The following is a 21,690-nucleotide window of genomic DNA, read 5'->3' on the forward strand; positions in this document are numbered from 1 at the left end:
TGTAGCTCATTTTCAGCAAAGTATTCACCCATGCAATTCAACTCTTCTGTGTTGTTTTTCTCCATAAATCAGACTGTCCACACTGTTTTGTCTGGACTCTTAACCTCCTGAGACCCAGAAGAATTATTTTTTTTAAATATTTTTTAAATATAGTACTCTTAAGTGTCTTGGATGACAGAAACATGTGACAGTGAAAATAATTTCAAAATATGTACTTCATTTAAGCGTAATTGGATGTCCCTTATGTTAAGAGGAATACTGTATGGCGCTAAGGGAAGCCAAAGTGTAATGTCCTCGTTTAAGGACACAGGTTCTCATGAGGTTAAATATGTACTGTGCATTATCTGTTTAACATGTGCCCCAGGCTACATCATGAGGACATAGGCAGAGAGGGACTTTGCTCTGAGAAAGTACATCCTGATCTCATAATGCAGTTAAGGAAACTGCCAGCACCCGACCATCCCAAAGCCAGTGTGTTTCTGGAGTATATCAGTGGATTCAGTGAATATCCCTAGATAAAGTGGACATCTCAAAGTGGTGTCCGACATAGTATGTTCTCTCTTTTGCTAACTGCCATATTTTTTTATGTTAGAATGAAGCTACAAAAAAATCAGCTTAATTTATGTGATGATTGTGCTTTTGTTTGGCGACTGTCATAACCACTGGATGAAAATTTGAAATGATTTTGAAATGAATTGTGAGCATGGGGTTTTATCTCAATATGTATTAGGTGATATTTGCAAGCACCTGGTAAGACAGTCTGAATATAAAAGCTAAACTGCTCTCTAGTAACAGTGGCAATAATATTAACAGGAAATCACCCAGACCTGGGTCAAATATTTAATTGTTTTGGATTCTGGTCCTCTTGGTTGACTCAACAGCACCAGGCAGAATCGATTGAGCACAGAAGTATTTGAATCCAAAACAATTACGTATTTGACGTAGGTCTGAAATCACCGCATCATCAGATTGTGTGGGGAAATCAGGCAGGACGTGACGAGGGGAGAGAAAGAGAGAGAATTTCAGACATGATCTCTTCACCAATCGAACGTGGTCATCGATCCGTACCCAAGCACCCTGTTGTCCGATCTCAAACTCAAACTCAAACTCAAACCTGTGGATCCGGCTGCCCTCTGCAGCCTGCTCAGCCTTCCTGTACAACTCTGCCTACGCACCGCCAAGCTTCTCTGGACGCCATTCTCAGTACGGCGGGGTCCGTCTGGGCCACCGTAGTTCTCCGTGGGACTGACTGCGGGGGCCAGCTCACACCCAGGGAGGGGGCTGTTTCTGTGCACCCCGTTCTGGGGCTGGGGTTTGGAAACAGTCCTACCTGAGGTCGGAGCTCCGCAGTCTCTGTCGACTTCGTCATGGCAAAACGCCCGATTGACATACCCGCCCCCCTCAGCGGAAGTAGGCAGGAAGCGCACAGCAGCGACAACAGCAGGATAGCAGCAGTGCGCGGCATCCCGGTACTTACCGACAAACGCCCCAAACTCTACCAGGGCGCTTTGGGGCGGGACATCCTGGGGAGAGGGCCCCCGGGGGCTGGAGCCGCCGGGCTGGGAGGGGGAGCTGACGAAGAACTGCGCGGCAGCCGGGGGGGCGGCGCTCGGCAGGCTGCTGGCCGAGTCGGGGCCCGGGGAGTCCAGGGGACGGGCGGAGGAGGGGCCCTTCAGCCGGAGCTCGGGGGGGGACGCGGCACTTTGAGTTAAGGCACTGCCCGAGGAGCCCGCCTCGGGGACGTGGGCTGCCGCGACCCTCCTCTCGGGACTCAGCCCGCCGTCCGGCCCCAGCCTCCGAAAGGCCGCGTCCTGCGCCCTGCTGCCGAACAGGGAGTCGGCCATGTCGCACCCGCCCTGCGGGAAGGAGCCGAAGTGCGCGCCCACGCTTCGCTTGGACTTGGTGGACTGGGAGCCCAGGTCCGCCAGGTTGGGCGCCAGGTTCTTGGAGATGCTGAGCTCACGCGTGATCTGGTTGTGCACCTTGCTGGCCTCGGAGGCCCGCTGGGCCGTCAGCGCTTTCAGTGTGTCCACTGTCAGGGCCGACAGGTCCTGCAGGTGCCCGATCTGGGAGTCCAGCGTGTGGAGGGAGCGCTTGATGAAGTTCACCCTGTTCCCCACCTCCTTCAGCTGGATGCACATGGACTCCACCCTGCGCAGGGTGAGAAAGAGGCGGAGACGTGCTTATTAACTATGCTGATGCCTCCAATCATCACATCAACTGCACTATGGAGGAAAAAAATCTCAAAGATGTATTCTTAAAAAAGTAAGATTTGTTTTCAGAAGCATGAGATCTTAAAAGTGGTTTTCATTTTCTTTTAAAGATGACCCTTTGTTCTATGAATTTTTAAATATTTTCCAGATTCACAATAAAGGGAACTACATAATATTTATAGTGGAAATTCAATTTATATTTCAAAACCACTTTACATGTATTTTTCTCTAAAAAGTTGGCTGGATGCAATGCAGTAGAACAAAGAAATACAAGAAGGGGAGCTCTACTGATCCAGAAAAAAGAAGCCTATTAGAATAACTTTCATGTCTATCACTAGGGATAAGTGAGACTTATTCCTGGGAAAAAAGCAGCATGATAACCCCAGACTGGGCCAAGATGGACCGAATTGTCCGTTCTGACCAAACAGTGTTATGTTGGTATTTTCTGCTCTGGCTCTATCGAGGAGGGACACAGTTGGGTAATGGAAACGCAGCACACCTGTCTGAGGTGACCCTAATTCTCTCCTCGCTCCCAGAGTGGAACTGGTCATCCTTCTCGTGGAAGTACGTTTCCACACACTGCTCTTCAAAGTCATGGAGCTTCTTCTGGTCTTCTTCAGTCAGAAAGAGTTCTAAAAAAGGAGATAAAATATGAGTTGCACACAATAACTTGCACTCACAGTTAAAGACTGCGAAACACGCTGAAACAGAAGATAGTGGAGCACTTTTTGAAGGGCAGGAACTAACGTCAAATGAGGATGCAACCCGCTGTGTAAAAAGTTTAGTGATTTGAGGAGAGTGGAAAATATGACATACATGCTCACCAGTATACAATGACATAAAATCACATTTTCCAGGAAGTGGAAACTACAATTTTGGAATAATTTTGGAATTTAAGATGCGTTTGTACTCTTATGAAGACCTGATTAATTCAGGAAAATGTGAATTTTGATTCCAGCTCGTGTGGAGCACACAACATGGCCGCCCTTACTTGGTCCATAGGTCCCACCGCCCTTCTTCCTCTTCCGGCAGATACAGGAGAAGAGGGAGACCAGGTGACTGAGTAAGATGAGGGGAGGAGGGAGGACTGGTTTCTCATGATATGCCATGATGAAATGATACCTCTGGTACTTCCACACCAGATTGGACATGGACTTCACCTGTATGTACACATTGCTGTGGGGAAACAAAGGAACAGAGAATAAGACTACCACTTAATCATCAGAGGTTTAGAGAAGATCTGGCAATCCTACAACCTGCTGGGTACGGTGCCTCGAGATCTTTTTCACCCCCATTAAAGTAGTTCTCATTTTGCTTGGTTACAATGTCAAACTAAAATATATAAAAAATGGTTTCTACCTCTATACAGGACAATCTTTATAATGTCAACATAAAACAAAAGTATTTAGATGTCTTTGAATGATATTTAAGATAAAAGCCCTAAAGAAAATTCCTTGCGCAATCACTTGCCTTTAACACCTAAATTGGGACAAGTGTAATCCATTCCCGGGAGGGCTAAGCATATTAATGAGATCCACCTATATCAATTCAGAATCCATGCGTGTACAACTGCAGGATTGTACAATAAATTTCACCAACTGGGTGTGGTCTCAACTGAAAGAGCAGATCAGTCATACCATCACAAACACCAAAACACTGCCTTGGGGACAAAAGGATGAAGGAGATTATGAAAAGATTGGCAAAGCTTTGAAACTTATAGGAGTCTACTATGACAAAATGAGTAGAATAGGACAATTACATAAAGCACATGCCAAAAACTAAAATGGACTTGAAAATCTCTGGTATGACCTGAAAATTGCTGTCCACCAATGCTCGCAGGCTAACTTGACATAGTTGGAGCATTGCTGCATCAAAGAATGACCAATATGGAAATTTGCAAAGCTAATTTTGCCAGAGCCTGGACCCGATCACGTTTAGATGCAGCACGAGGGAGTTGAGTTGCGTCTAGTTAAAGAGCATGACAGTGGTGCAGAGGTCTACTCAATTAGTCCCCAGGGTTGTAAATGAAATCTTTCAGACTGCGCCAGTCTGGACTGTGGGCAGCAGTCTCACAGGGAGGTGCAGTATATCTGGCAGAGCGCTCAGGGATAAACAGAGGTACACAACACGATACATGCCTGTTCTTGAACTGACAGGACTTGGCGATTAGGTGCAGGTTTACAGTTATAATTCAGCAATCCACAAAGGACAGAATGTTCTAAAAATGAAAATCAAATCAAATCAAATCTGTAAGCAGAGCAGAACGTACTTGAAGAAGGCGATGAGAAGATTAACCATGAGAATGTATTGAACAAAGAGGTAGACTGCTTGCAGGAGTGGCGTCAACCACACTCCAGGGCCACAGAGAGACTGGACCTCCGTGTTATTTGCACAAACTGAGGGGAAAAGGAAAACATTTTATTTTTATTTTTTTAAAGTTCACAAGCAGTAACATGCCATTAAATTATACTACACTTAAAGTAAGTTGATGTCATATTCATTTGCCATGTTAGAACAATTATCTGCAAAGATACAGTACCAATAAAGGGAATATACCGTATATAACGGGCCGTGCTAGCCCATGGAATGCCGTGCCTTTGGAACGCAAGACATTTGAAATTCTGCGTTTCACACCGTTTTCTCTTTGAATCTGATAATACTGAGTAAATATTATGACCAATGAACACAAATTAACACAGAAAGAAACGCTTTGTTGTGGTTCAAGTCTGGGTCATTGCCCACTGTAATGATCTCTTTCAAAGTGAAGAGAAGTAAATCTCTTTCAAAGTGCTCCCTTACCATCAATTTCATAAGCGTACACTTCACCGTACATCATCCAGTAGGGCTGGAACACGACATCTTTAGCTAGCGTCCATGAGGGTTCCTCATTCGGGTACAGGATGGCTTTCCTGGGAACCCCATAGCTCAGGAGCACCACAATCATTATCACAACTATGTAAAACATGTTCGCCACCTGCAAGCACAACCAGTGGAAAGACTCAACAAACGCTCTTACAACTTACAACATTTCAATCACTTGCAAATGATTTTAGTAGGATATTGTTAGCCCAGGTAAAATGAGTGTTTTTTTGGTTTCTTAATATATTTATATTTATGATGATATGTGTACACAATAGAGTCATATATAAACTGAATGTATAATTAAAACTTTAATTATACAAATCTATATTAATTATTCCATAATCACTTACCATTTTACCGATCATCATGACATAGGGCCCAGCCTGCTGGTTCACAGCCAGAATGTCTAAGAGCCGAACGTACCAAAATATGATATTCAAGCAATAAACGATTCTTCCGGCAATAAAGACGTCATCTGTTCCAAATCTGAGGCCAAACCCAACAAAGAAGGTAACGATTGCGAGGAAGTCTGAAATGTTAAAATAGTCACTGAACCAGACTTTGATCTTTTGGCCGATTTTTCCAGCTTCAGACATAAACATCTACAAAAAAAGATACAGAAAAACAAGCTTGTCAGATACAAAAGGCAGACTAAATATTCAATCCATGCTTTGACCTGCCCCTAATCAGGGATCAGATCTAGAACCAGCAAATTAGGATTAGTTTCTTTTTGAGCCTGTTCCACAAAGCAAAATGTGGGGCAGTTCTTTTTGCTTCAGTTCAAGTTCCATGTTGGGAGGGGTCCGGGTTTTACTTTAGTGCAGTTAAACTAACTCAGGAGGCCCCTGAGGTACCTAGCAGCAAGTTTTGTTCTGTACCTCGCGAATCTTCTCGATGGCGGAGGTGAAGATGTACAGGATGACTCCCCACTCCTGTGGGGAAGGCCGACTGGGCATTCGGACCAGGACAACGTAAGAGTAGAGCATCAGAAACACCAGGTATGCCAACTGCAGGATCACAACGGGAAAACAGCACTGAGACCTGACTATTCTGGCCCGACACAAACATTTCTCCAGCCAAGTGAGAAGTTTTCTCGTCAAAATGTGTTGTATGGTAAATCCACACACATATCTAAACTAGGTCAATGTACTGCAGAAATTACATTACTTATCACTTACTGCTTAAACAGGGGCAATTCAGTAGCATGCTATTGCATTTGTAATCCACAAGTGACTGGTGACCCCATTTGTTTTCTCTTTTTTTTGTAAATAAATGAACTTGCCTGGATATTTCTCCCTGGGGGCGAAGTCACGCCGTCATTTGAATTGCTTTGTTGTCCACAGATAACAAAGCAATACAAATGCAAAGTACTCAAACTGCAAAACACAACAGTCTGCGGATTGGATGAACACATTCCCCCGCCCTTCAGACCTGGTCGCCAAGCGGAGGCCTTTCCCACGGCTGCCTACTACAGCAGGTCGTGCAAAGTGATTTTAACAGTCCACCCCCCTTCAAGGCACTGCATCTTCAAAGCACAACGCTGAGCCCTTTAAGTGATAAATACTACCGGACCGTCAGAGCGTGGCTGTTTAGAAGGGGAAATTCCGGCAGTAATTTGTCACTTTAGGTAGTTTATGGCTTAGTGTGTGCGTCCGAGTGTGGCAGCGGACACCAGGGCTGGAGAGCACAGGCCCAGAGGGGTGTAATACATCAGCGTTTAGTGAAACGTCACACGTGTTTTTCGCGATCGTATCAGTTCTTCCTCTTTCCCTCGGTCAGGAACAACGGTCCCCCGGCTGAGAAATGCAAATGAAACCCCGTCTGCATTTACATTTTAAAGTGCGGGGCACCTGGAAAGCCGCCTGCGGCGAATCACCACAGCGGAAAGTTATGACCTCGTTACCCGGCTGCCTGCTTTCTAATTCCCACGGCAACACTGCTGCTCTGTCCCAGGGTGCCCGGCGGCATTAACTCACCGTGTTGAACCAGAACTTGACGATGGGAGCGTGGTAAAAGGCGTAGAACTTCCTGGTGATTGGTATCCTTCTTGGCCGGACGTGGATCTCCGTTTCGCTTTTTGCTTCTATGTTGTCGTTTAACCTCACTTCCTTGAAAACATCCTAAGAACCAAAACGTACATGACATTATCTTTTTACAAATATGCAACTCTACACCTTTAGAAAAGGATTAAAATTCCGAAGACCACATACACTGTAATATGTCCTGTTGTGGTTAATTACATTACAGTGTAGTTATTAGGCTGATGCTTTTATCCAAAGCAAATTACAGTTGATTAGACTAAGCAGGGGACAATCCCCCCTGGAGCAATGTGCTCAATGGCCCAACAGCTGCATGATCTTATAGTGACTACATCAGGGCCAAACAAAACAATATATTAGTCAGAATTCAGTTTACTAGCTCATTATTCTACATTTAAAAAAAATTTTTTTGTTTTTTTTGTGAATGAAATGGCTTCATCACCATATTTGAGTATTATAATATTTCATTGCCAGAAATTAGTGAGCGAGTAAAAGTGAAATTAAAGTGATTTCATACATTTTTAGTGTGACTACATGAAGTAACCAAACTGACATTTAAGAGGATTTTTTACAGGGAGGGTTGGTGACCTGCTCATTTCCATCAGTATGCAATGTTTAAGGACATAGGGCTTTGCAATGTAAATGCCGGTTTTAAAAAAATTCACAGAAACCTTCAAAAGCAGTCTTTTCAGGCACATTCAGAGTATTGTAATCCCTCATACCATCTGGATGTTTTCCGCTGTGTTCTGGAAGTTGTGCTCACTGTCCTCCATGGTCATCTGGTGGGCGTCCTGAGACTGGGGAATATGGGACATCTCCGCTTTGGTCTTATACTCCAACATCAGGATCGCCGGTGGGACCAGAATACTTAAAATGACCTGAGAGACAGATAAAGATAAGAAAAAAAAAAGAAAAAAATGGTTACTAATAATAATGAATAATTACTCCTAATTATTAAAATCGTAATTCATAAGAGTGTACATGGGATTTGTTCTGAGGCAGACCATTCCCCTAACACTTTGTTTCTGCATGTCTATGGTGCGCTTCTTCCGGAAGTTTCTGGCGAGAGAAAAAAGGGCAACAACCAGACATGGCAGGATCGGCACCTTGTACCAGGAGTTCTTCCTCATGTTCAGCCGGCCCATCCACATGTCGGAGAGCAGCATCTGGGTGCAGGTGTGGGCCACGAAGGGCCGCAGCCGCGAAGACACCGCCAGCTTAAGACACGTGGAGTTGCTCCAGTTCTTCAGCTCATAGGTCAGCAGCTTCATGGCCATCGTCTCGTCCTGCCTGAACGACTGCTCCAACAGGTCCACTGCCAAAGTGCCAAATTCACTGGAATCAAAAGGCACATTACATTACAACGAGACCCACAGCCTGTAGCCTAGTGGCTGAGGTGCATGACTGGGACCGGGTTCAAGCCACATTGCAGCCATGATATCTGTACAGCAGTTGAGCCCTTGAGCAAGGGCCTTAACCCCACATTACCCCTTCTTAGTCTAATCTGTAAGATGCTTTGGATAAAAGCATCAGCCAATCAACACAATTATTATAATTATCACATTTCCAAAGCCAGAACCTTCAGGTGTTTGACTGTTCAATAAACGGCTCCTGAACTCTAGGGAAATGTTGGGGGGTGGTTTATAAGCTTTTCTATTAGAGACTGTACTTACTTGGAGTACTCTTTCAGCTCTTCGGAGGTGTCGTCCACCACGTCACTCTTCTTGGCCTCGTAGCCCATGGAGCGGCACAGTTTGCAGGCCACCAGGGCCTTGGCCATGGACTCCTCCCCGTGCTGCCAGAAAAACAGCGACATCTTCTGCCTCTTCATCAGCACGGCCCACACCAGCAGCTCGTTGAAGGGGTAAGGGAAGCGCCGTGTCTCCGGATCGTCGATGTCAACAATTTCCTCCTTGCTCTTCTTCTTGGACTGCTCTCCCGAGGACTCCAGCTAAGACCAGGGGCAGCCATGTTTTTTTTTTTTTAGTTCAACAGGAAAATTCAACATGTTCATTTGTCTCAAATATTGAAATGAGGGACTGCAAGTGCTGTAATTACTACATGGTGAAACCAAATTGTATGAAAATAAAAAGCCCAGAGTTTGCAGTTTGACCATGTATGAATTGTGAAAGGTGAACAGTAATGCATTTCAGAGAGTTTTGTGATTATGCCAGTTATCATCATTATAAAATCAATTTCAAGAAAGGGAAGTGAGATAAAAGTTCAGTCACAGAGACGTAGAATGGCAAAGCATCGGCCAATCATCAGCATTTACATAGAGTATAAAAATACCCATTATCTGCTTCTGGCTGCACATCACGCGTAGCCACCTCGATAGCCTTTCGCTAAAGCAAGCGTCTCGCTGCGGTGTCTCACGACCGGTGTGGGTGTTTGTGCAGACATCGCATGACTGCCTGTCTTCTGGTGAGCCCGCTTCCTTCACACTGGCCATGGCTAGGTACTCCGTCCCAGCGTTCGAAACGAGCTCAGAAGCTGGTTGTGCTATTGTCTTCACAGATGCCTCTAAAGTATCGGCCTCGCGTCCACTAGCAGTGGCTCACTACCACATGGCGCTAAGCTAGCGTCCTGGTTACACTGCAAACTATAAGCTATAATCTTTGGGGGGGGGGCTTCTCCAAATCAATGTTATTTCATGACATTTCAATTTTAATTCACGTTTGTGTTTTATTCCAGGTTATTACAACCTTCGATGCACCTCTGCTTCTAAGGTCAAAATTTATTTTGGGGGATGGCTCATCGCCACTGCCCACATCTCCTCCTTGCCGGTGGGGTCCTTTAAAGTTAAACAACTTTTCTATTGTATAACACATTTTGGTATTATACGTCTCAAACTATAATTCTGGAGTCTCTGTGATTGAAATGTATTTGTCCCTTACCCAAAACTCACTCAAGTAGGTGTTTTGCATTAACGCGTAGGTTTGGCACCTTGGGTTTGTATGGCTGTGCGGTCTTGATGAAGTGGTTGTGCCTGGTCTTCTCCTTCTTATCCGCCTGGATGCTGAAGGACTCGTGGTTTTTCCGCAGATGGGATCCTCCGCTCGACGAGTGGCGTCCAGACCGCTGGTGGAACAAGAAATGTATAATGGCTATAAGCATTTATTTTAGTTTGACCTCAGATCAAACATCCTGCATCATGTGGGGAAAAAAAAAAAACTTCCCCACAGACCTGTCCCCAAAGAAGCCTTTATACATAACTAATTACATTCCAATATGAATACGATGTCGATATGGTTAATCTAAGAATTATTTACCCGACTATTTCCATGGAGATTGTTGTAGATGATTCTGAAGCGTTTCCGTGTGTAGTTACATCGGTATGTTCCACCCATAAGGTACTCAATGACAAGGCCAACGTCAATCAGTGTGACTTTATAATTTGGGGGAAGGTTACCCTGTAAGAGAAAGCATATTAGTGTGCAAGACCTGTAAAAAAAAAGAAATCAATGTAAACCGTTAACAGTTTGTCTCATAAATAATTGAAGAAACATTCTCGGCTCACCTGTTTAACGTCTCTTACTAGGTGAAAGAGCGTTGGATTCGTTGGGGATTGTTTCTACAAAGAAAGAAAATACAAATGTAAGAGAAAATAAGGAATGACAGTTTGAGACATCCTGCTATGGCATGAAGGCCTGCTTTGTAGTTGTGGGGGGTGGCCTATAGCCAAGTGGGTTCAAGCCAACAAATTGTAGGCACAGTTATACGGTTGTACCCACGATAAGATTGGCTGTTGGGCCCTTGAGCAGGGCCCTTAACCCGTCATCCAGGGGGATTAGTCTAATAAACTGAAAGTCACCTTGCATGAAAGCGTTAACTGAATAATGTAACTAATGTAAATGTAACTAATTTAATTATAATGTAATTGTAATGTAAATGTAAATGTAAATGTAAATGTAATTGTAATTGTAATGGTAATGATGCAGTACCGTGTTGTAGAGCTCCTCCAGGCGAGTGATGGTGAGGAACCGGTGCATGCTCACTCCGTTCTCAATCAGCAGCTTCACAAAGTCCACGCGATCCATCACCAGAGCATCCAGCATGGCCTGCTCCAAAGAGCCCACCTAAGAGAGACAGAGACAGAGACAGAGACAGAGACAGAGACAGAGACAGAGACAGAGACAGAGACAGAGACAGAGACAGAGACAGAGACAGAGACAGAGACAGAGACACAGACACAGACACAGACACAGACACAGACACAGACACAGACACAGACACAGACTTTATTCCCGGCAAGCAAAAAAATGATCACCACAATATATTTTGCTGACCCTCTTGTTGACTTTCACCGTTTGGTTTCATTAAAGCAGTGGTGTCCAATCTCATCCGAAAAGGGCCGGTGTGGGTGCAGCTATTTGTTCTAGTCCAGCACTGATACCTGATTCTACTAATCAAGGTCTTGACTGAAGACTGTGATTAGTTAAATCAGGGGTTGTTGTGCAGGGCTCAAACAAAAACCTGCACCCAGACCAGCCCTTTTTTGGATGAGATTGGATTTAAGGAGAGCTCAGTATGGAAGTCACAGCTATTACAAACAAATCCTCACCATTACAGAGCAATAAAGTCATCAAGTAACACTCTGTCGTGCCGTCTTGTGTCACAGCATTTCCAGGAATTCCAGTTATGTTGTTTTCTGAGCTTATTACAGCATCAGGGGTAATGGTTAACCCCTCAGAGTATCCAGTTGGGTTAAATCAATACTTTGAGGTCACAAGAAAACCCATTAAACCCAAGTAGTAGGACTTGTGCCAACATCACAATGATAGCACAATGAGCCCCAGGTCCAGCCCATGCTTTTACACATCCTGGAGCTACAGATTCACCCCCCTCCCCTCTGAACTCCCAATGCTACATTCCCCACATGGACTTTCTAGTTTACCTACTAGAATAATACATCAAATGTTACCATCTCCACCTATAGGCCAGCGGAGGATGGGCACACCCCTGCTGTATAGTCGTGTTCCTCCCAAGATTTCTTCCCATCGGGGAGTTGTTAACCTCATATACTATTCGGGGGCTCAGGGAATCTTTTCTTCACTTCTGTTACTCTGTGAAACATCTTTGGGACAGTCTTCTGTGAAAAGCGCTATACAAATAAAATCACGTTCCCATGGTGACGTACCATCAACTGCTGGCCGTAGACAAACACGTGGTTCTTGGCGATATCCACGCGGTCCCAGGCTAGGGTGAGGACGAGCTGGTCAAACGCGGACGCATCCGTGCCTGCAGGACATGCACAGTTAGGACCGATCGAATTACCTCAACATCCCCTGCCCCGGCTTAAAAGTCCCATACTGTGGAAAATGGCAGTTGTAGGTGCTATAAAACACTGCAAAAGTATCAAAAGTACCTATACGCTCATATGTCTGTCTTTGGCCCAGACAGCGCTCAATTCATTCTGGAGCTAGCCAGCCAATCAGAACAGAGGTTTACTGATATTAATTAGCCAATATTAATAAGACACAGTCACTAAAACAGCCATTCTTGTTAAAGCACATGAGAGGCAGTGGAGAATGGATATGTAAAACTGGATAGATTGTTTTTGGATATCAGGACCTAAAATAGAAACACTGGAAGGTGTACAATATGGGACCTTTAAGAGTTAGGTTTAAGCAATTTTTTTTCTACATTTAAATAAAATGGAAAATGGAAGTAGAAAGTGGACGGAAAATGGTTAACAGACATACATATACAGTCCCCTCAAAGTATTGGAACAGCAAGGCCAATTACTTTGTTTTTGCAATACACTGAATACATTTGGGGTTGAGAAAACGATGAACAGAGTTCAAAATTTCAGCTTTTATTTCCTGTTATTGACAACTAGATGTGTTGAACTACTTTGAACATAGCACGTCTGGTATCAGACCAGTCAATTTTTAGGGAGCAAAAGTATTGGAACAGAGAGTATTTAAGTAAATGAAAGTAAAGAACATATCCCTTGCTTGCAATAACTGCTTGATGCAGTTATTGCAACCCATTGAAGTCACCAAACTGTTGCATTCCTCTTTTGTGATGCTTTTCCAGGCTTTTGCTGCAGCCCTTTTCAGTTGTTGTTTGTTTCGGGGGGTTTTTCCCTTCAATCTCTTCTTCAGGAGGCTGAATGCATGCTCAATAGGGCTAAGGTCTGGTTATTGACTTGGCCAGTCTAAAACCACTTTTCTCCATAATGAAGTCTTTTGTTGCGTCGACACTGTGTTTTGGGTCATTGTCTTGGTGCATGATGAAGTTCATCCTGCTGCTACCATCATGAGTTACATCATCAATAAAGATTAGTGAGCCCACTCCAGAGCCATGCAAGCCCAAGCCATGACAGTTCCCCCACTGTGCTTCACAGATGAGCTCATATGTTTTGGATCATGAGCAGATCCCTTTTTTCTCCACACTTTGGACTTTCCATCACTTTGGTAGAGGTTAATGAACTATTTTGGCTCATCTCTCGATATCTCTGCAAATTGTAATCTCGGCCTGTAGGGTGGCCTGTAGCATAGTGGATAAGGTACATGAGTGGGACCCGCAAGGTCAGTGGTTCGATCCCTGGTGTAGTCACAATAAGATCCGCACAGCCGTTGGGCCCTTGAGCAAGGCCCCCTCCAGGGGAGGATTGTCTCCTGCTTAGTCTAATCAACTGTACTCTAGATAAGAGCGTTTGCCAAATGCCATTAATGTAATGTAATGTAATCTCGCCTTCCGTTTCTTACTACTAATGAGAGGTTTGAACCTTGTGGTACAGCCTCTATATTGCTACTCTCTAAGTTTCTTCAAACGGTTGGTTGAGATACTTCACCCCTGCCCTGTGGAAATTGTTTGTGATGCCACTGACTGATGTTTTGTGGTTTTTCTTCACAGCTCTCACAATGTTTATCATCAACTGCTGTTGTTCATTGGTCGACCGGTTCAATGTCTGCTGCCAGTGGGTTATTTTTCAGGACATTCCAAGTTGTTGTACAAGCTGTCCCCAATCAATTTCCCTTCTTTTCTAAGCTTCAAAATCTTTTCTAACACAAATACAGTCAAACTCCAAGGCTAAAACCAAGAGTAGACATTCAGAACTATTTATTATTTAACCAATCAAACAGGACACATCTGGGCAACAAGAAACCTGTCAGTCATGTTCCTTTTGCTCACTTGGGTGGTCTGATACAAAAGGTGATATGCTCCAAGTTGTTTAACAAATCCAGATACAAATATAGGAAATAAAAGCAGAAAATCAGATCTGTCATCTAATGTACTTTTGACCTCAAACTCACTTGTCTTCAGCGTATAGCAAAAACAAAGTTTTGCAAGAATTGACCGTGCTGTTCCAAAACTTTTGTCGGAGACTGCATGTTAATCTGTTTTGCTGACCCCTTATAAATTGTCTGCACACAGGGATCTACTCCTGCATGTATGAACACTCCGCTTTGCACATTTTGGTTTATAATACAGAAACAGATTTATTAAGCATCATATGCATGAGTCAGAAGCATGCATGATGGAACACAAGTACTGCCAAAAGCAACAAAGTGCTGAATAACATTGCACTCAATTTAATAGGGGAAAGCAACACGACTTGGCTGGTGAAACAATTAACTGACACCACTAGTGTCATATCATTTAAATATAATTCCAGTTGTCAAGAATACTAGACAGAACAATGCACCAAAGCTACATTTTCGTACAAAGTGTTTGTTTCCTCAAAAGGAAAGGCAGCCTTTCTATTCTCTGGGCTTGGCAGAGGATGCCATACTGGTTACACACGATTGATGGTGGGTAGTGGTCCGTAAAACAAATATTGTTCCAGTCTTACAATGAGGATGGAGAGCTCTTGAATAAGCTTTGGATTGCGTCCGACTCAACCTGTTCTCCGCACGTTCAAAGGAGCACAGAGAGACAGATGACTCGGCCAGTGGAATCCAGTAGGGCATTCTGTACCGTTCTACACTTCAGTACCAGGGGGAGGGGGAGGGGGGGGGACACCCAAACATGAGCACTTTGACAGGAACTAGAACAAAGTGAAGTTTGCTGAATATAGGTGGGGTACCTCCTTTAAAGCCCAGCTGTACAAAGGAAAGTGTCAGAAAGCAAAGAAGAAGAACACACAATACAGCAGGGTGAGATAAGACTGGCTCAGGCCTTAGGACCACTGGAACAGCACAGATAATGAATCCTTCTGAGGCATCTGGGGCAGAGCCTACAAACCGCTACCCCACCCCCAACACAGTAAGCCATGTTCATTTCTGCTTTACACTCTCCAGAACGCCAGGCCTGGCCCCATGCCCTCGTGCTGCATATCTCATTCCCCACAGGAAGTGTGTGTGACAGGGCTGGGCACGGACCTGCTTCTCCACTCAGGTCACCCACTTGGCACAAGCCAGAGAGTTTCCCAAAAACAATTCAGCCCCCCCACCCAATTAAAAGATAACACGGTTTCATAATTCCGCAGACTCCCTGCTCTGCCCCACACAACCCCACACCACGCCCCAGCCCAGAGCTTGTGTAAGAGTGTTAGCTTTGTGGTCTGGCCACAGCATGACATGGAGGTGACTGCACTGACGGGACCCAGGAGCCGGTCAGGAGGTCTTAAGACATACCCAAAACCCGGGAAGAAGCCTCTTCCCAAAGGCAGAGCACACAGACTGAACCAGACTGAAGCCATTTCAGACCCGAAGCAGAGGTGAAGGCCCTCTACTGGTTTACCTTTTAGCAGTGCTCTCAGTATGGCAACATCGATGTCCTGATGGTCCTCAGATCCGATGTGAAAGACGGTTATCTTTCATTTTCAACCGAGGAAAGAAAACATGTTAAAATAAAATACATTTAACACTTATTTAACTGTTTTAACGGTTGGCTTCTCAAGCTCACAGTGAATAAGAAATTACATGAAAGCATTTGATCTCTGACAAACAGCATCTTGTGAGCTTTCTCAAAACTCAAAATGATATTACAAACCAGAACATTTGTGTACACGTGACATTTGTTTGTTACATTACAGTTAATTGTAGTCCCTGGTTATTGTAACTCCGGTGACTTTTTGGACTCAACAGCTAATTATTATATGCAATGTTACTACAAGATTATAAACATGTACTGTATGTTTATATTTCCAATACTATATACCGGGTCTACTAGTTTAAATTAGGCTTACAATTACATTTTATACTTAACTTCCTGAGACCCTGCAAACAATGATGTGAAATTTTGTCTTCCCTGAGCTCAGTATTTCTCTTATAAGGGACATCCAATTAAAATTAAATAAAATATGTTTTGGAAAGTATTTTCACTGAAACATGTTTTTGTCATCCAAGACAGGGGCATTATGTCAAAAGAATGTAAAATACTTTAACCTACTGAGACCTGGGAGAAAAAAAGTTGCAACATAAAAAAAAGAGTTTGAATTAAATAATGTACTATGTACCAGTTCTTTGCTCTTCATGCATTCCATCAGCGTCTGAAAGAGGTGTATGGCGTCACTGTGACTGAAGTTGAAGGTTTTTTTAATGGTGGCGATGATGTCAGCTTCAACACCATCAGGAAGACCCCTGGATGTCACCAAAAACACGTCACACCATGATTAACTTCCATTTTCTACATTACTCTCATGGCATCGGTTGGATCTCTCCTTCAGCAATAGTCAAGAGACTTCTCCAACTGTACAGATCAGTAAAAAATCAGCTGGAACAGTGATTAATCCTATTTTATCATTGAAAAATTCATAAGATGCTGTTATCTGCTGTAACTTATTTGGCATACATTTTACAATGTCAATTTTTGTAGCCGGATATTTCATTGCTCCCCCAAAGATCACCAAACTCCAACACCAAAAATCATACAGAATAAACGATTATTTATGAAAGAACATGGTTATAAAACATGACTAACCTAATCCTAACACAGCAAAACTGGAATGTAGGGCAGTTCTTTATACATAGAACAAAATGGCAGACAGCCTAAAAGCACTATGTATGTACATAAGTATACATGTACAATATCATAATACTGCCTTTTAAACAACATATTCATGTGAAAAATGTCAGGTAGAACCTTATAATTCATTTTGCTGACTGACTGTAGCGGTCTAGAAGGGGTACTGTAATGCGTGCCTTCGAAGCATTGATTGGGAAACAGGTGAAGAGGCCAGAGGAGGACTGTAACTAACATGGGCAGGGCTGCTGGAGCTGGGTCTAATTACACTGAGGTTGTAAACAGGGGTGTGAGTGAGTAATCAGCCCAGTCTTATCGCTCCCCCCCCCCCCCCCCCACTCCAGGAAGGTCTTACCCCCCCTCCTCGGTCTGCTTGTGGACGTAGGCCAGGATGTCGGCTGCCCGTCCCGTCCCCTCACACACCACCACGGGCACGGGGGGGCTCTCCTGCAGGTACTCCAGCACGGTGAGGATCACGTTCGGCCCCCCCTCGAAGATCAGCGCCACCACGGGCACGCCCTGTCCGATCCCTGCAAACACACACAGCCGTGTTACACACAGCCACGCGCCAGACACACACACACACGGACACACACACACACACACGCACGCAACTCTTCCCCTCTACCTGCCAGACAACTGCTACCAAAAAAGAAAAAAGAAAATTGAATGATTGAAAGCCTTTTGGGACATGATGCAACACAACTGACTCACTACCCATTTTGAACTTAATGGAAATTATTATTTGGGTGGCACTAACCTCTCATTTCGGATGAGGTCAACGTTTTAAGCGGCCAAAATTACCTCACACTTAAAGCCTCGGTAATAATCATACATCCACTACAGTCTGCTTCAGTACTGGGTAATTTATAAAAAAGGCCACCATGACTAAACTAAGATATTATAATTCTACATACTTTCAGGATAACTAGGCCTGAACTTTGCTCTTATAAAGTGAGTGAGTGGGTGAGTGTGTGTGTATACATTAACCTCCTGAGACCCAAGAGAAAAAAAAAAAAAAGTTGAAGTATTTAAAATACTGACCAAAAAAATAACAGAAAATTACTGACAAAAATAATGTCTTAGATGACAAAAACGTAACTTACATATAATACATATTACACATATATATATTATTTTATTTGAATTAAATGTCCCTTATGTTAAGAGAAATGCTGTCAATATGTAACGTCCTGGTTTGAGGACGCCAGGTCTCAGGAGGTGAAAGCGATATTATCACAAATAGCTGCATGACCAAGCGCTGCCGTCAGACCCCCACAATGAATCAAAATGGCGGCAGTGCAGGGCCGGCTTACTGGCGTGAATCCTCTGCAGGTTAATGTGCTTCTCCAGCTCCCTCCGCAGCTTGACCTCCGCGCCGTACTTGCCCACCGTCCCATCGTCCACCAGGATGAAGTGCGAGTGCACGTTGTTCAGCACGTTCAGCTTGCTGAGGGGGTTCAGCAGCGTTTGGTAGGGGGCCACCACCTGCATAAAAGGAGACCGGGGTGCTCAGCGACACTATGAAAACTATGACTATGAAAGCCACTTCAACATGTAAACACAGTTTAGTCTCACCAATTCTGAAGTGACCACATTTACAATATACAGTATGGAACACTTTTGATGCAACACATATCTGTTGACGAGTGCCCATTCGTACAGCGACTTTGGGACAGTCTTCTCTGAAAAGCACTATACAAATAAAATTTAACTGAACTGAATTGAATCCAATAATGTACATTGGCAGGGAATGGGCCAGACGTGGGGACTGCACCACAGCCTCTCCCCCTTCCTTACAAAAGCTCTATCACTTTCTACTGTCCCCAAAGGAAACACGCCTCACGCCATACACGCATTAGCACCACATCACTGCAATGAGCTAATGCATACTGACCATAATATGATCCTTTCTATGGGTACCAAAGGTTCATACTTAGCACAAACCAATTTATACAATGAATACCTTTATACATAAAGGCCTTCATCTTATTTCAGAACAAGACTTAACATTGATTCGTGCTAAGGATAAACAGGTGAGTTTGCATTAATTTAGTCACTGGTATTGGTCTACATAAATAAATACCTTTATACGATAATGCTAGAATACCGTCATTTTATTTCAAAAGAAGATATCTGCCAAATATTGATTCATGCTAAGCATAGCCGGGCGTGTTAGCATTCAGTCATTGTTATAGGATTCTCACATCTCTTCCGATGAGGTCGTTCCGGTTTTCAATAACTCCCCATGGAGCCATTCCAATAGTGCAAATTTTCCGTGAGGATCGGGAAGAATGCTCTTTTAGAGCGTCGCCCACATGTTTTGCTACACCTGAAAAAGGAAAATCAGTAAAAAAATCTAAATAAATAAAAAATAGAAGACACTCAGACGAACACTGCTGCATTACTCAGACTATGCGTGAAGGCCCTTTTAAGGGTCATTAATAATCCATAGTAAAAATGCCCTCTTCACAGCGTAATTTAGTGACAAGCAGAAATCAAAGCAGTTTCCGAACAGGATATATAAACAACCCGGGGTGATATCATAAACATCGACTGCGCTGCAACTGCCAGGCTGTCTCGACAATAAACATAAGCTATAATCGGTAATTAGACATAAACAGCAGCTGGGTTAATTGACCGCACACTAAGCTGACTGAAAGACTATCATTGAGTCCCTGCAGCCGGCAGTTGGGCGTTCTATCACACAAAGAGCAGACCTCGGCCGAGAGCGCCAGACATCAACAGCTTTGTACAATAACAGTCTCCCATATTTCACCATTTCAGCAGTAAAACAGGGGCTTTGTGTCCCTGTTCAGGGCTCATTCTTGCCTGTGTTCACCCCTCCTGTCAGGATCCAGGCACCAGTGGTCACCGCCGCTTTGATCAGGCCCTTCCCCAGCACTTGCTTGATGCGGGGGTGCAGGTCAAAGTTCTGGATCCCACCGTGGACCGAGATGACGATTTTTGGAAGCTCCATCTGCCATTCTTTGAGCATAAGGCGAAGGATCATTTCGGGTTTGGAGTCGTAGGATAGTCGCACGTACTGCAACCGAGGAAAGGAAACAGACATTAGGTGTCAACTCGTCACCTTGCGGGTGGGAAATTTTGTTCAGCCATTAAAATAAATTATTGTTGCCTAACCTTTTTAATAGCTTTGGTATTGGCCTCACATTGTACAAGATCAAGTATTTCCTCTTAAATATAGTAAAACAAGGATAGCAAAGTTGTTGTTATATGTTATATGATCGATTTGGTTAATAATTCCTAAACTGACAGTCATGGAACTAGAAAACAAACTTTAGTTTGAATCACGCAAAGTTCACCATTCTTTTACTGGTTGCTACAGTAACTCTACAGCACAGCATGGACACAGAGGGTCAAAGCAGAGAGACATCTTCTGCTAGAGGAGATCAATCACATGACAGTTTAATTACAAACGCAAATATACTGCAACCAAAAAATGTATGCACTTTAATCCTTCGTCCAATTCATTTCGACAAATTATCCAACAATGTTGCAATTACAGATATATTTGCTGGCTCCAGTCCTGCTAAAAGAAATGTAACTTCATCCCAAATGTGCATTAGGGGCTTTTTATGGCTTATGTGGCTCACTGACAATCACCTTTGAATGTTGGTTGTTGCACCTTTGAATGTTTTTTTTGTTTTTTTACAAACACCCATGCATACATCTTGAGAAGAAAATCAATATGAAAATGAATCTAAATATTAGATTTTGAAGTGCTTGTATTATATATCCATGACAACAACCTAAATGGTTGGCCTGAGCATCGGTATGGTACAGTAATAACAACACCAATGAGACCTGGGTTCACGCACATTATTACATTACAATGCAGTCATTTAGCTGAGGCTTTTATTCAAAAGGACTTCCAGTTGATTAGACTAAGCAGGGGCAGATCTTATTGCGGCCGCGAGGCTACAGGCTGCCAGCACATACACAGGGATCGAGTGCAGGCTCTGTAGATTACGCACCTTGGCTCTGTAGGAATGGGACCCTCCCTGAAAGTTGATGACGCCGTACGCGTCTGTGGGGTTCTCCTCGGTGTGCTTCTCCACGGTCCATTCCTCCAGCTCGGGCGTCTCATTCTCACCCAACTTCACGTCCGAGTACTTCATTGCCAGGCTGGCGGTGAAGCCAGCGTGCTGCCGGACCAGACGCCCGCAGCAGCACCTGCCCACGGGAACGCAAGCAGAGCGCGTGTCAGGGGCGTCCTCCATCCCCCTTATTCAATTCACAAAAACACTTTCTCTCCCTCTCCGCCTCCGCTGGTGTGTGCCCAGCGTTCTGGCACAAAATGGCAGCTGTGCATCACCCAGGTGGGTACTACACGTTAGTGGTGGTTGAAGCGAGTTTCACCCCTCTGAAGTTCCCCTGCTGTAAGGTGCTTTTAGTGTCTAGAAAAGCTCTATATAAATTCAATGATCGATCTATCTATTGATCCTTCCTCATCGCTCTACTACGGGGAAGGCTATGGGGTCTAACCTCACACAACAGTTCAGGTGAAGGGACACACTTTATTTCACACACCCTTTTAAAGATCCCATATTGAGGATGACTATGACATTTCTCTTGCTATGTGAATTATACAGGTGCCATTATGTAGGTGCTATAATAACAGTGTGAAAGTATCA

The 21,690-nt window shown here is 43.9% G+C and overlaps 1 protein-coding gene across 1 annotated transcript in view; it reads right to left on the reverse strand.

Moving 5' to 3' along the window:
- The window catches only part of LOC133130109 (transient receptor potential cation channel subfamily M member 7-like), a 44,395-nt gene that overhangs the window by 8,949 nt on the left and 13,756 nt on the right, over window positions 1–21,690 (reverse strand). The window contains exons 4-26 of the mRNA XM_061244373.1: window positions 21,031–21,229; window positions 19,865–20,078; window positions 19,240–19,364; window positions 18,349–18,520; window positions 17,388–17,562; window positions 16,527–16,650; window positions 15,809–15,881; window positions 12,255–12,355; window positions 11,059–11,193; window positions 10,635–10,688; window positions 10,387–10,527; window positions 10,061–10,195; window positions 8,788–9,065; window positions 8,221–8,449; window positions 7,837–7,992; window positions 7,052–7,195; window positions 5,954–6,082; window positions 5,426–5,677; window positions 5,013–5,187; window positions 4,483–4,609; window positions 3,205–3,389; window positions 2,713–2,845; window positions 1,478–2,151 (exon numbers count right to left, since the gene is read on the reverse strand). Coding sequence (XP_061100357.1) covers window positions 1,478–2,151; window positions 2,713–2,845; window positions 3,205–3,389; window positions 4,483–4,609; window positions 5,013–5,187; window positions 5,426–5,677; window positions 5,954–6,082; window positions 7,052–7,195; window positions 7,837–7,992; window positions 8,221–8,449; window positions 8,788–9,065; window positions 10,061–10,195; window positions 10,387–10,527; window positions 10,635–10,688; window positions 11,059–11,193; window positions 12,255–12,355; window positions 15,809–15,881; window positions 16,527–16,650; window positions 17,388–17,562; window positions 18,349–18,520; window positions 19,240–19,364; window positions 19,865–20,078; window positions 21,031–21,229 — 4,130 coding nt within the window. The remainder of the gene's footprint in view (window positions 1–1,477; window positions 2,152–2,712; window positions 2,846–3,204; window positions 3,390–4,482; window positions 4,610–5,012; window positions 5,188–5,425; window positions 5,678–5,953; window positions 6,083–7,051; window positions 7,196–7,836; window positions 7,993–8,220; window positions 8,450–8,787; window positions 9,066–10,060; window positions 10,196–10,386; window positions 10,528–10,634; window positions 10,689–11,058; window positions 11,194–12,254; window positions 12,356–15,808; window positions 15,882–16,526; window positions 16,651–17,387; window positions 17,563–18,348; window positions 18,521–19,239; window positions 19,365–19,864; window positions 20,079–21,030; window positions 21,230–21,690) is intronic.

This window comes from Conger conger, chromosome 6, assembly GCF_963514075.1.
Source record: "Conger conger chromosome 6, fConCon1.1, whole genome shotgun sequence".
NCBI lineage: Eukaryota > Metazoa > Chordata > Actinopteri > Anguilliformes > Congridae > Conger > Conger conger.